At 43.8% G+C, this 16,275-nt stretch overlaps 1 protein-coding gene across 1 annotated transcript in view; it reads left to right on the forward strand.

The window, feature by feature from the left end:
* LOC311230655 (unconventional myosin-IXAb-like) overlaps positions 1-16,275 on the forward strand; it is a 326,861-nt gene that overhangs the window by 201,216 nt on the left and 109,370 nt on the right. The window contains exon 8 of the mRNA XM_084317004.1: positions 3,114-3,240. Coding sequence (XP_084173130.1) covers positions 3,114-3,240 — 127 coding nt within the window. The remainder of the gene's footprint in view (positions 1-3,113; positions 3,241-16,275) is intronic.

The following is a 16,275-nucleotide window of genomic DNA, read 5'->3' on the forward strand; positions in this document are numbered from 1 at the left end:
ACCCAGGGCTTTCAATGGGCATCAGAATCTCATAAAACGACACTACTCAGCACCAGCCTCTGTGAAAGCTGCCGAAAATATTCTTTGCGAAAAATTCTGACGTTATTTTTGTGATTATAACAAACCTGAACGTTATTGCCATAAAATAGAACGTAGTTTGTTTCTTTACCTTTCTGTGAACGTGCTATTTACATTATAAAAACATAACTGTATTTACAGTAGATTTCACTCACTGTCTTTGCTGCCATGTTACGGGCGCCTGGTGGTACTACATCCAGATTGAACTCTGCCATTGGAAAGAGATTTGGCCCGATCCGTAGATGTATGACTTGGCCATAATAAGGTAATTTATAATAATAATAATAATAATAATAATAATAATAATAATAAATTTATTTTATATAGCGCCTTACATTAGGCATCTCAAAGCGCTTTACATACATGGCATTATAGCATACAGACAAACACAGTACATGGACTTTCACAATGACGACATAGTGGGGATAATACAGAGAGAGGGAGACAACTTAGAGACAAGACAGAGAGAACATTTTAAAATAAATAATAATACTAAAATATAGGTGTGTACAGATGTGAAAATGTAAGTGATGCAGGGGTTGGGGGGTCAGGAGTGAGGGTATGCAAGATTGAACAGGTGGGTTTTGAGGTGGGACTTAAAAGTTTCTACAGATGGGGCTTCTTTGATGTGTAATGGCAGTTGATTCCAGAGTCGGGGAGCAGCGGAGGAGAATGATTTGTTTTCTGTGGATTTAAGGCGGTAGTGTGGTGTGCTCAGAAGGGCTAAGATGGATGAGCGGAGTGAGCGGGAGGGAGTGTTGAAGGAGGTTGTACATGTAATCAGGTGGGAGGAGACAGATCTTAAAGTCAATCCTATACTTGACAGGGAGCCAGTGAAGTGAGGAGAGGACAGATGTGATGTGGGAGAATTTGGGGCAGCGGGTGATGATGCAGGCTGAGGTGTTCTGAATTAGTTGAAGTTTATGGAGGGATTTAGATGTTGAGCCAATGAGTAATGCATTGCAGTAATCTAGAAGGGAGAAAATGAGGGCATGAACCAGCTTTTCAGTGTCGGAGGGGGACAGTAGTGGTCTAATGCGTGAAATGTTCCTGAGGTGAAAGTAGCATGTCTTGGTGATGATGTTGATGTGTGGTTTGAATGTTAGTTTGGGGTCAAAAAGAACACCCAAGTTGTTCACTGTGGGGGAGGGGAGGACAGAGTGGTTGTTGATGGATATGGAGCAGTCAGGGTTTTTACGGAGAAGGCGAGGTGTGCCCATTACAAGGATTTCAGTTTTAGTGCTATTGAGTTGGAGAAGGTTGGGGTTCATCCAGATTTTTATTTCAGAGAGGCAGGAGGAGAGGGCAATAGTAGCAGCAGTGGTGTCGGGAGGGGAGTGAATGTATAACTGTGTCATTGGCGTAGCAGTGGTATTGAAGACTGTGTGTTCTGAAAATGTGGCAGAGGGGTAACATATAGAGGGAGAAGAGTATGGGACCAAGGACTGAGCCTTGGGGGACACCAGATGTAACGGGGAAAGAAGTTGAGGTATGACTGACTGTCCATGGTAGTGAACTGCTGTCTGTCTGATAGATAGGAGTGAAATAGGTGGAGAGCTGAGCCTGTGATGCCAACTGTGTGTTCTAAACGGGAGAGTAGGATGTTGTGATCAATGGTGTCAAAAGCAGCCTGATATAGGCCTGATATTCTATATTATATATGCATATATTTTAGATAGATAGATAGATAGATTTTTCATTAGATAGATTTTTTTGTACACTTGATCTCAATTCTCCACGTCTGGTCAATGTTAGCATGGTGTTATTCACAGTCAAAGATGAAAACAAATAATAATAATAATTTGGTTCATTACAATTTACTCAAGCATAGTAACGGACACAATATGTCTGACACTGTGAATACATTCCCTGAGGTCCATAGATGTCCCTAAATACCAAGAACATGCGAATGGACCTTGTAGATGTGGAACAATCTTCCATTTACTTGGGTATGTACTTTTAGGCACATTTTCAGAAAATATGGCTAGGGCTTATGAGGTTAGAGGTAAAAAAAGCCATGACTGCCTCTAACAAAGAAATATGAGCGGCAAGAAAGGACTATTTTTCTCTGATTATCACAGAGAATGATTGAAACGCTCAAATATTATTTTCAGCCATCGACCAGCTACTCAACTCAGCTACCCCTCCACAGTCATCTGCATCAAAATGTGAAGAACTAGCATTATTCTTCAATAACAAAATAACCTAAATTAGAGCCAGCATTAGTCCAAACATGGACACCATCAGCGAACCCTGCGAAAAAGTAACCATAGGAAAATTCACTTGCATTACATCAACTGAGCTTTACAAAACTGTCATGGAATGTAACTCTTCCACTTCCTGTATTGATCCTATACCCACAGCATTTTTAAGCGAATATTCTAGAGTATTTCAAGTCATGTCCTAAATATTATAAATGCATCGCTTCTGACAGGCATTTTCCCAGATGCATTCAAAACAGCCGTTGTAAGACCCTTACTAAAGAAACCCAAACTAGACAGTAATGTACTGACTAACTATAGACCGATATCCAACCTCCCATTCATCAGCAAGATACTTGAAAAAATTGGCTCAATACAAAAACGTTCTCAAAGAAAATAACATGGATGCATTTCAATCAGGCTTCAGAACGCACCATAGCACAGAAACAAACAGTAATTCAGAACTATTTTATTGCACTGCACTATTTTACTCTTGTCTATTTCTATTTTAGTATCGTCTATTAAAAAACCTGCAATAGAATCTAACCATAAACAAGGTGGCCTATTGGGATGTTAGATCCTAATGTGATTTTATGTCAGCACTTTATGTGCTCATTTTACATCTTCTTTTCTGTTGTGAAACACTTTGAGCTGCAATTCTTGATCGAAAGGTGCTATACAAATAACGTGTATTATTATTATTATTATTACCAGTGGTTACAGGCAGCCATTTTGGAAGAAAGAAAACTGAAATATTCTATGCCTGGCCTCTGTTCTAGAGCACTTTTGACTCGTCAGAACATGTGAAGTCAAAGCCTCTCCTTTCCCCGTCAGGATCTTCTCGCTGCTGTCGGCCATCCTCCACCTGGGGAACATCCGCTACAAGAAGAAGACGTACAGGGACGACTCCATCGACATCTGTAACCCAGAGGTCCTGCCCATCGTCTCAGAGCTGCTGGAGGTAGGCCCACTAGTTTCAAGTTTCAAGTTTCTTTATTATTTGTCATACAGAAATACAGAATACTTTGCATGAAATGTTTCTTTCTGTTCCGCTCCTGAGAGTGTGCTAGAGCTAGATAATAATAATATAGTATAAATAAGTATAATAAGTAAAAAATTGAAAGTCAAGAAGTCAAGTAAACACAAGTGTAAACAACAATTGTTCAGTATACCTCTATATACAGTATGTACATCTGGTACAAAAATGGTGAGGTATAGCTTAGCTTGTGGTGCCACCTTGTGGTGGTGAGGTGCAATAAGGAATAAGGAAGAGATGTGCAATTCTCTTACCAATAATATAAATATAAAGTGTAAAGTGTGGTAAAGTGGGTGCTACAGTGTGTTGTTTATTTGTGTGTGTGTGCTGTGGGTGTGTTGATGGCTTGTTATTGTTCAATCATTGTTCATTGAGCAATCATTGTTCATTGAGCATCCTTATGGTAGAAGCTCCTTCTGAGTCTCTCTGTGTGCTTGCCATGAGACTCCGGTATTGCTTGCCTGACCGCAGCAGTTCAAAGAGGCAGTTGTTTGGGTGGCTGGAGTCTTTGGTGATTCTCTTAGCCTTGCCCATGCACCGCTTGTTGTAAATGCCTTGGAGAGTGGAAAGCCCCCCTCCAATTGTGCGTTCGGCTGAACAGGCCACTCTCTGTAGTCTGCTGCGGTCTTGTGCGGTGCTGTTCCCAAACCAGGAGGTGATATTGCCAGTCAGGATGCTCTCTATTGTGCATGAGTAGAAGTTCTTGAGGATCTTCTGACTCACGTTGAACTTCCTTAAGCGCCTAAGGAAGTAGAGGCGTTGCCGTGCCTTCTTGATAACACTGTCAATGTGTGTGGTCCATGTCAAGTCCTCGGATATGTGGACTCCGAGGTACTTAAAAGTTAAAACTGTTCACTCTCTCAACCGGTCACTAAGACAACATGTCAGAGCTGCTGGAGGTAGGCCCACTAAGACAACATGTCAGAGCTGCTGGAGGTAGGCCCACTAAGACAACATGTCAGAGCTGCTGGAGGTAGGCCCACTAAGACAACATGTCAGAGCTGCTGGAGGTAGGCCCACTAAGACAACATGTCAGGGCTGATGGAGGTAGGCCCACTAAGACAACATGTCAGAGCTGCTGGAGGTAGGCCCACTAAGACAACATGTCAGGGCTGCTGCTGGAGGTAGGCCCACTAAGACAAGATGTCAGAGCTGCTGGAGGTAGGCCCAGGGAGGGATATGTCTAGACGAGACTAAGAAACACAAGGTGAATTGCTAGCTTTTGCAAAGAATTCTCTTTTAAGAATGAATTTGGAATCAAATGAGAGTGCTGTTAGATCCATTTGGATTGTATATATTAAAAAAGTAAACGTAAAAGAATTTACTGATGACAATATTTTGGAGAATAATAATGATCAATTGGAACAAGATTTTACCACAAGAGTCCCTATTTAATCTCATCTCCAAAGATGTCTCGTCACATCCCCTCTGAAAACACTTCAACCCTATTGACCTTTGAATAGAACTGTAATCCAGTCTGACCAGAGGAATTTTTTCCTCTACCACCATTTTCCTTTTTACCGCTGCAAGAAATTGTGATTCCGATTGGCAGAGTTCATCCACAATGCAGGGCTTTTTAATTTTTTTTGCAGAATGCTGAGGGCCTCTTCCGTACACGCACAGCTTGTGGCGGCAGTCGAAGTTAAGAGGTGCTTCACATCCCCAAGAGCCGTGTAACCATCCAACGCTTCCACAATGTACTATTTTTGTAAAGACTATTTTCAGACCACTTCTGGTTGTGTGCAGTTCTGCGTATGTCTGCTGTTCTGCCTGTGAAAACAATGAATTTTCTCTTAATTGACCTGCCTGGTGGAATAAGTCAATAATTAAAAAATATATATATTCAAAAATAATTTACGTTTCCATGACCAGTATTTAGGCAAATATGTAAAAATACATAATCTTGTTTTTAGAGATTATGCTTAAAGGGGAAGACCACTCTGGGTCTCTCTTGTATTTGTAGTAAAAGTTACTTTATTACAGAGTGAAATGAGCACAGCCAGATTTATACATATCGTCAGGCCAGAGAGAGGGCCCTAAACACTGCACATGCTCCAGCTTCTGGCTTTACAAAGGACTACACTGCGAAAAGGGGCAGGCGTCAGACAAGTTGAGACAACGGCAGGCAAAAGTTCCATTTCTACCAAACGCATACAAGGAGTGGAGGGGCTCAGCATTTACTTCTGGTTACTCCGCTATCTGGTGAGAGGGAGCTGATCGAGAGAAACGATCGAGGTGTCAGGACATTTTTATTACCCGGCCATTGTAGTTCTTCAAAATTGACTGAGGGTGGGGCTGGCTGGGTGGCGCAGCGGACTAAGCGCTCGCCACCACCGCAGAGACTCTGGGATCGAATCCAGCTGTCAGCGGTGCCTCCGGCTTGGTCAGTCGTCCCTACTAACACAATTGGCAGTGTTAGCGGGTGGGAAGCCGGTAGGGTATGTATCCTGGTCGTTGTAAACAGCGACTCCTACTGGTCGGTCGGGGCGCCTGCTCAACAGGGAAGGGATCTGGAGGAGATAGTGTGATCCTCCCACGCGTTACACTCCCCCGGTGAGAGTCCTCGCTGTCAGGTGAAAAGAAAGAAGCGGCTGGCTGACTCCACATGTATCGGAGGAAGACATGTGGTAGTCTTCTCCTTCCCCACGCCGACAGTAGGGGGCAAAAGCGCGCAACGACCAGGAAGGGAATTGGCATAACGACTAAATTGGGATGGGAGAAAAATACGGAAAAAAGGGGGAGAAAAAGTAGATAATTTTTTTTTTACTGAGGGTAGAATTAACGTCATTATGACATCTGGCTCTACCAAATTAGCACCTCCTGCTGCCAATGTTTCTGAGCCGAGATCGCTTTGGCACAGCCATATAGAGAGAATTAATCAGTTATGCCTCAATCTGGTACATGAGTTTTTAATGTTGCTTTGCGGTGGAAGTCCCCTTTTAAGCGGATATGGTGTAGTACAATGAGGACATGCATTCGAATGAGAGAGATGGAAAAAATATCTGATTAGTTGTAGCGTGCCATGTGACATTTGCTAGTTTATGATGTTGTGATGCGTCGTTGGGCCTCCCAGTGTTGTCCGAAGATGCATTCTTATAGTCAGTGCTCAGAGCCTCATGTGGGGGACCACACACACCATACTCTCACACTCCCCATCCACACACACACACGTAATGTTAGAACAACTCAACAAGCCACATGCTGCTTTGATTTATCTCGGACTTGAGGGATTGTGTCACTCCCCACCCGCTGTTTAAAAACTGCGCACATTAGTCGGATGCACTGTTGACTCACTAGCAAAAACATGGACCAAAGTGTGCTTGAGACCCTTGCCAAATGTCCCATGGGAATACTATGAAGAAAAGGAACCAGTCAGGGTTGCCTATTAACACCAAACACGTTCCTTTTTTTTACCATCCAGAGGTTTGACTCATTGTGGCGATGACTTGAGGTGAAGCACATGGAGGCCACATGCTCAGGGCTGTCGGTGTCTGGACTCTAAAGGCATTATTGAGAGGAAGGGTTGTGGTATTCATTTTTTTCATTTTTTTTTTTTTTTGCGCACTGGTTCAGTTGTCACTCAGAGGTGTGATTACTGAAAGGAAACGTTCAGCTTGACTGCAGATGCCGGTAATTTATGGACGGGATTTTCTTTGCACATCTGAATCACTAAAGTTTTGAGTCACTCAGTACCTCAGATAAGATTAGGGTAGTTTTTAAAGCATTATTGCAAACTTTGGAGTGCATGAGTTATGGACCACCACTCAAACAGACTTATTACTACTACTACTATTACGACTACTACTACTACTACTACTACTACTACTACTACTACTACTACTACTACTACTACTGCTACTGCTACTACTACTACTACTACTACTACTACTACCAACCAAACAACACTGCAGTCACTTGAGTCACTTCCCAGGGAAAACGAATTGCCATGAGTGCAGATTGATGCATGAATGGGAACGATGTTGGCCAGGACCTCCTGCTTCCTGTAGGGACAGAACAGGAAGAGGAAGTAGAAGTGGAGCTAGCAGGGCAGGATGGAAGGCTGACGGACTGTCTGGATCCTCTGGGCTAGACGGAGCGGTTAGGTCTGAGATGGCAAGGTGCTCAATCTCCCAGACAGTGGGTGGATTTGAGTGTTCTCATTAATATTCATGCATAGGGTCTGCAGGTCAACACGCTGGTCTCGGTCCTTCTGTTGCATCAGTTGTCACAGAGAAAAACTATTATTATAGATGTCAATGTAAGGGTTTGATTTTGCAAGGACAGATACAACCACGATGATATATTGCAAGGAGCTGTATCACAGTATTTTAGCTAATGTTAGTTGCTTTTCAATACCTGTTCTTGGAGCAGGTTGGTACACATCTCTCCAGGACCTGTACGCCTCCAGAACTCTGAAGCGTGCAGGTAAGATTGTGGCCGACCCCTACCACCCCGGTCACAGCCTGGCAGGAGGCTGCGGTCCATCAGGGCCAAAACCTCACGCCACAAGAACAGTTTCTTCCCCTCTGCAGTGAGCCTCATCAACAAGGCTCGGGACCCTCACTGACCCCCCCCCCACACTGGACTATATACTTACCCACTGTATTGTTACCTCATCCTAATTAGTGTATATAATTGACCACATCTGGCCAGTTGTACAGCCCCTGGCCTATTCCTATTTTATTGTTACTTAAAATTGTACTATATTCTATTGTGCTATATTTAATTTAGTTTATATCCCATATAATTCTATTCAACCTCTTTATTTACAGTTGTTCAGCCCTGGCCTATATTTTTTTTTCATAATTAAATCTTAACCTGGCTCATATTTCCTTTTATTTTACTCCACCTCTTTATTGTATTATCTGTCTGTTAATGTCTGTCCGCTAATGTCGCACCGATAACATCCAAAACAAATTCCTTGTATGTGAAAACTACTTGGCAAATAAAGACCATTCTGATTCAGATTTTGATATACTGTACACACAGGCGTTGGGTGCCGTTGGTCAGGGGGAACTTCAGCAGTGGTGGCCCTGTTGGCACCGGGGGTCTGCTGATTAGTGGGCTGCCCTAATGCCTATGGTACGGTAAACACACTCTTTGGTTAGCTGGGATTGATCTGGATCAGGGTTGGCAGTGAGGGACGGAGATGTGGTAGTAACTCAGACTCAGGGTCAGCGCTCGGTCAGTCTGTGTGAAGAAAAAAAAACTATTAAAGCTGGAGCCACTGACCCCAAACCAGAGTTTAAGTACCTATTGCTGTGCATGACATACACAATTAATATAAGGGACAGTACTAACCTTAAGTTAAAACCACACAACCATACTGGGATACAGGAACACACAAGAAATGGGGTTATACTTCAAGACCCTTTCATGATATACTGAGCAGCACATTAAGTTTGTCACTAGGGATGAACTGATACCAATACTGGTATGGGATATTGGTCCAGGACTAGGGCTAGCTGTCGCCACTGATATCCCCATTAAATTAGATTCACAAGGTCCAGATTTGATTGTTGAGTACATAGATATATATAAAGACTAGATTACTCACCCGTGCTGCTGGCCAACGGAGACCGACGTTGCCACATGGCGGCCATCTTGCTACAGGGTAGCACGCCGACTCATAACATGAATGTCTATAGTGCATATGTACTATTGAAATAACCATAGCTTGCTCAATTTTCAACCGTTTGGTTTGTTAAAAATGTCAGATGTAGTTATCATACTGCATACTTATAATGGACTTTCATATGAAAACAAATTATAATAATTCTTCCAAGCAAGAATCATAGCCACGTTAATAACGTTTGTAATAAACCAAACTGTTTGTAAATCCGTCAAGAACAAAAGTTAGAGTATTTTTGTTTGTGCGATCACTCACCCTAAAGCAGTAGTTAACTGTAGCAAGATGGCCGCCGGTGAACTACGCGGGAGACTCCGCCTTGCGCCATCTAGTCTTTCTATATATCTATGGTTGCGTACAGCAGTCTTGAGGTTCTTAACACTTTGGTTGATACGGTTAAATTCATGATATACCATAGATTGCCAGCTCTATTTGTCTATGGAGAAAGTCCCCTTCTTTGCAGGGCTATAACTTTTTAAATTCTATTGCTACATTGCCATTATTAGGGCCCATTCAAAGTCCTATATGTATTGTTCATTGTGTAGCAACGTTAAACTTTTTCATTCACATATTCATAGTAAAGTATGGTCTAATGTATAAGTATGTTTTCATCTCTTTCTGCAGCTTTCTCCAGAACGTGATCTATAGCCCCAAATGCATTATATTGATGATGAAATACAGTTTTATGGCAATCGGCGCGATATAAAAAATTCCAACTAGACGTACTTCTAGAAGTTACTACACGTCATCTGATGTTGACCGGATGGGCTAGGGGGCGTTTATAATTCCGTGGGCAGCGTTATACCAATCATCTAATGTGGGTCAAATGTTGATAATAGCAGTTAGTATCGAAGACGGTAACGTTACACGCTGAAACTCACCCCAGTCTCCGCGCGCCGTTGGGCGATCATCGTAGAGTTGAAATCGTATCATTATGGGATGTAAATTTACCCGGTCCATCTCCAGCTTGTATAATGGTATATACGTCCAAATCATGTTGTTTATCGAGTTATTGGCAATCGATCACTGTGTAGTGTGACGAGCCAGAGTCGCGGGACCTATAGCGAGCGCCCGGAAGTACTACGGACGTAGCACAACCTCTATGGCACATCCTGTTAAAGCGATTGCGCCGATCGGCCACCAGATGGCGCTCCTGAACCGCCAGAGAGCTCAGTGGGTCCTGCTGGTGGATCTCAGGCCAGCGGAGGGGACATATGAATCCGATCGCAGATTTTTGAAATATTGATATAAGGACGCTGTACAGCGTCCCCCGGCAACTTGAGCATGGCCGGGAATGACGTCAAAACACGTTTCATGGCAGTCAAAGTGTTAACACTTTCAATGCCGGCGTGTTTTCCTTTTTACCCCCTTGAATGCCGCCACCCACTTCAATGTTAGCGTTAAAAACGCATAATCTATGTTTTAAATTATGGCTATGTGTCTAATCTGCCCGTCGCTTATCAATGACTTGTTTGCAGTCTAAACGGATTGTTTTTTAATCGGTTCATATCCTTTTTATAGCATTTAGAAAATTTTCAGAAAATAGAAAGATTCCCTCATAAACGGCATTTATTGGAATATTCTCGAATACACTAGACACGTTGTCATTTGTCTGCCTATTTATGAATTGTTTTCAAATAAACGCTAGATTATCGATAGTATATGTGTACTTATGCACGCTATAGAAGCGAGCTGAGAAATCGATTACCTCATTTCCTCAACATCACACACACACACACACACACACACACACACACACACACACACACACACACACACACACACACACACACACACACACACACACATACGGGACAAGCTGAGATATAGGTCAAAACAGCTCAGATTACCCCAAGACTGGTAACATAGATTCCTTACCTTAGATCAGATGTTCTCCAAAAAGATTATTCCAATTCCTGATCACCATTCCAAATATCGATCACGTTTATTGATTGATTATTAGCTGCTGTAAATATATATTCCATATATATTTCCATCTCGCGATCACTTCCCTCTTGATCAGACGGCTCGCCAGCATAGTGGAACCAGTAGGCCCCCCCCCCCCACACACATCCACCAGTCTAATCGAATGGCCTGCAGTTACACAGGGATAGACGATAGGGGGCGGTATTTTCCCATCGGAGCTCCTACAGGGGCTGCTCGGTTGATGAAATATGAATTCGGATGGCTAATAATAAAAAAATCAAACGACAAATTGCGTCGTCGGCACTCAACGGGGGGCATGAAATACCGACATAACACGTCGTCGGCACTCAAAGTGTTAATCACTGGGGGACACTTAGGGCTGGGCGATATGGAAAAAAATCATATCGCGATAACAATATGATAATTTTATTTTATTTCTCGATATCGATAATTATCGAATTGTTATAAGTATAAAAAAAAAACATTTTTTTTTATTTTTATTTTTTTAACAACAGATGTATGTTTATTTTGCAGCAATTCTTTGTCATTGCCGCCATCTTTAGTGTTACATCCCCTCACACTCCAGTTCTCAGGCTGCAGCTGGTTTAAAAGCTGGCTGTGGCTCCAGAGGAGTTGAACAGTTCTGGCTCTGCTAGTTTATTTTCGATCTTTTGGCGCTTTTTTGGTGGACAAACCACCGCACATGTGCACTGTGACTCGTGACTGGAGTCTAGCTCTGCTAGCACACATAGCCTACTGTGTACAGACGGTTTCAAAATGTATTTTAAATTAGAAAGCAAACAAAATAAATGGACAAGAGAAAAAGAAATCTGAATTTGGTCAGTATTGTCATTTGGACAAGCAAAGCCATTACTTTAAGTTGCAGGCAAGAAAGACAAGTCTGTCCACTGTCTCTGGTTTTAAATCTGCCCTGTTGCAGGTAAAAAAAAAAAAAAAAAAAAAAAAAAAATCCGATATTCGATATCGATTATTAAAATATATCGCGATATTTATCGTTATCGTTATATCGCCCAGCCCTAGGGACACTGTTCATCTCCTCCAGCCGCTGTGCGTGCAGAGGCACAATACCAGATAGGGTTGGAACAGCGCCATCATTCCAGCACGGACCATATTCGCAGCATTGTCTCGTAGGACTTTGTTTGTAAACTCCCACTCTTGTATCGCCTCAGACAACAGTTCAGCTAGATTACTCGCCGTGTGGCTGCTTTCAATGGCCCTACTCTGTAAAACACCAGCCATGAGTCTCCAGTCATTGCCGATATAGTGAGAAGTAATGGACCTGTCTCAAACCCTGCCCCTTTTCTTGATCCTCCAATCACAACTGTCGCTTACCTCGGACAAACTTGGTTTGTCCGAGGTAAGCGACAGTTGTGATTGGAGGATCAAGAAAAGAGGGCAGGGTTTGAGACAGGTCCATTGTCAGGTAGGAATCCGTTGCTCTGGATGTCCAGCTGTCACAAGTCAGGGCGACTCTGCAACGCTATGTTTCACATCTGCATACAGGTTTGGGCCACATGTTTAATGCGTCTCGGTAAAAGGTAGCATCGTTCTAGTATATTAACGAGGCCCATAATTTTCAGGTCTCACGAAAGTTGAGACAGACTTAGTTGTTTTTTGGGCACACGGAAAAGTGGATGGAAACTTCAAAGCAAATACTTTCTCCAGTTGGTTCATAGTTTTTTAAATCTGAAATACAAGCAGACATCTGCCTTCAGGCTGGACGGCACTGCCTTCAGTGGAGCAGCTGCTGCTGGGTCTTGTTTTGATTCAACTGTGTGGTCGGACAGATGTTGTTGCACGGCCACACAAGACTGAAGCTCATTACTGATCCTGTGCTGGACCCGCTGCAGTTCGCGTACAGAGCCAACAGATCCACAGAGGATGCTGTGAACATGGCTCTGCACTACACGCTGGAACATCTGGACTACGCGGGCAACTATGTCAGGATCTTGTATGTGGACTTCAGCTCGGCCTTCAACACCATCCTTCCACCCATTCTGGAGCACCAGCTATCCCTGCTGCAGGTGCCGGCCTCCACTCACAGGTGGATTACCGACTTCCTGTCCAACAGGTCTCAGCGGGTGAGGCTGGGGAAGAGCATTTCCAGCTCCAGGTCCACCAGCACCGGTTCCCCGCAGGGCTGCGTTCTATCCCCACTACTGTTCTCCCTGTACACCAACAGCTGTGCCTCTCTACACCCCTCGGTCAAACTCCTGAAATTCGCTGACGACACCACCCTGGTGGGTCTCATCTCCAGGGGGGACGAGTCGGCCTACAGGAGGGAGATCGAGAGGCTGCAGAGCTGGTGCAGCTGCAACAACCTGGAGCTCAATGCTCAAAAGACAGTGGAGATGGTAGTGGATTTCAGGAAGTAAGCAGCCCTGCCCCATCCCATCATACTGGGAGGCACCCAGGTGGCCTCCGTGGAGTCATGCCGATTCCTAGGCATGACCATCTCCCGGGATTTGAAGTGGGAGCTCAACATCACGGGCCTGCTCAAGAAGGCCCAGGGGAGGATGTTCTTCCTCCGGCAGTTGAAGAAATATAAACTGCCGAGGACCATGATGGCCCAATTCTACACGGCCATCATTGAGTCCATCCTCACCCACTCCATCATCTCCTGGTTCCCTGCTGCAGCGGCAAAAGATCTTGCCAAGCTGCAGCGGGTGATTCGCTCCGCGGAGAGGGTGATCGGCTGTCCCCTGCCCTCCCTCAGGTCCCTGCACGACTCCAGGGCGCTGAAGAGGGCAAGAAAGATCATGGCCGACCCATCCCACCCCGGTCACAGCCTCTTCACCCTGCTCCCCTCTGGGAGAAGGCTGAGGATCCCAAAGGCTGTGAAAGCTCGACACAGACTGAGCTTCTTCCCCTCAGCCGCCAGGCTGATCAATGCCTCAGGCCGCCCCCCCCCCCCCCCCCCCCCCCCCCCCCCCCCCCTCTGCCCCCAAGTGACACTGGCTCAATGACATTGACTGCACTGCACTAGTCCGTACTGGATCTCTGCACACTTCACTTTATATATATATATATATATGTATTTTATTTATTGATTAATCCCCCACTGCACTGTTTTCGTTTCTTGTCTGTGTTGGTGTTTGTTTACTGTGAAAAAAAAGAAAGAATGCATACACTGTATTGCTGCAACAATTACCAATGTGTTTTAACACAAATGTCTCAATAAAGGAATCTGAATCTGAATCTGACTAACAGGGTTAAAGCTTCATGCATCCATGGAAAAAGGCATATATTAAAAGATCGATTACATCAATCAGATTACACATGGGAAGAAGATCGACTGGAATCGGAAAAATACATCCAAAATCCAAAATACTATCCAGGACCAATCTACCTTGCTTGGCCCAGGTTAAAGTATCGGAGTATCGGTATTGATACCAGGCTAAAATAGTAAGTAAGTAAATGGTATTTATATAACGCTTTTATCCAAAGCGCTTTACAATTTGTTCCTCACATTTTATCCATTCACACACCGACGGCGGAGGCAGCCATGCAAGGTGCCAACCTGCTCACTTCATTGGGAGCAATTAGGGGTTAAGTGTCTTGCTCAAGGACACTTCCACATCGAACCGGGAACCTCTGGATTACCAGACCACTGCTCTACCTCCTGAGCCACTGTCACCCCTTAGTGAACATGAACAACTCTCTCCTCAAACTAAAGACACCCAGCCGCGTCTCTACATTTCGTAGCCGCATTTCTGCAGACCCCTCTCTGATTGGTTGAACTCCATTTCTGCAGACCCCTCTTTGATTGGTTGAGCGAAGCCCCTCTCTGATTGGTTGAGCGTCATGGTAAAGTTAGTTTCTGATTAGTTAATGCTTTAGACAGTTACAATGTAACATTTAGATTAACACAGTTAATGCCTAACTAGACAGTTACAATATAACATTTAGATTAACACAGTTAATGCCTAACTAGACAGTTACAATATAACATTTAGATTAACACAGTTAATGCCTAACTAGACAGTTACAATATAACATTTAGATTAATTAACCCAGTGTCGTGTAAGGGATAATGTATAGCTACGAGGTCATTGTCGCAAAATAATTGACCGACACAGAGTTTAAAATACCGAGCCGCCTCGGTGAGGTGTTTTAAACGTCAGTGAAGGTCAATTATTTTGCGACAATGATCGAGTATAGCTATACATTATCCCGCTTATTACATGGCTAACTTACTAACAATATACCTAATTCATTTTACATCGACTCGCAACAGTAACACTGGTTCTGGCTCCGCTGAGTGCTCGTCGCTCCGCCCCCCAGCAGCTTCCCCGGCAGTTTGCACTGATGTCAGTGGGCTTGATTGCGAACAGCTGCGCACAGCGGTCATTATTGTGGGCTTGATTGCGAACAGCGGTCATTATTGTCCCACAGCGGTCATTATTGTCTGATAACTGACCTCTGACGCGCACTATTGACCAATCACAAGCAAGCATTTCGGCGAATGTGAAAACGCCATGTAATAAATATTCTTAATGCCTTAAGAGAGAGAGGCTGGTGGTCAAGTCAAGTCAAGAGTTTTATTTGTCACAAGTTGTTTATTTGCATACAAGTTTACAATGAAATGCGGGTGGTCTTGCCCGCAACGATGTGCATAATACAATAGTAATTGTAGTTACACATTGGTTCCGAAACATGTATGTTCCAGGCTGCAATTAAAACTTTGAATCTGAGAGAGCTCTGGTCAGCGAAGCCGGGAGCGATTATTATGTAAGGGATAATGTATAGCTACGAGGTCATTGTCGCAAAATAATTGACCGACACGGAGTTTAAAATACCGAGCCGCCTCGGCGAGGTGTTTTAAACGTCAGTGAAGGTCAATTATTTTGCGACAATGATCGAGTATAGCTATACATTATCCCGCTTATTACATGGCTAACTTACTAACAATATACCTAATTCATTTTACATCGACTCGCAACAGTAACACTGGTTCTGGCTCCGCTGAGTGCTCGTCGCTCCGCCCCCCAGCAGCTTCCCCGGCAGCCGGCAGTTTGCACTGATGTCAGTGGGCTTGATTGCGAACAGCTGCGCACAGCGGTCATTATTGTGGGCTTGATTGCGAACAGCTGCACACAGCGGTCATTATTGTCCCACAGCGGTCATTATTGTCTGATAACTGACCTCTGACGCGCGCTATTGACCAATCACAAGCAAGCATTTCGGCGAATGTGAAAACGCCATGTAATAATGGTTTTTAATGACAAACCAATTACATAATCCTATCCAACATATGTGTAAAGGCACACACAACATATTCCAGTTAACGGTATATTTTTTTTAATGATTCGTTATGGCGTAATCAATACTATCATGCGTATAAATTGCGTTCGCGACCTCCATGTTTTGGGGCTATTCATCAG

The sequence above is a fragment of the Notolepis coatsorum genome (genome assembly GCF_963971535.1).
Source record: "Notolepis coatsorum genome assembly, chromosome: 6".
Lineage (NCBI taxonomy): Eukaryota > Metazoa > Chordata > Actinopteri > Aulopiformes > Paralepididae > Notolepis > Notolepis coatsorum.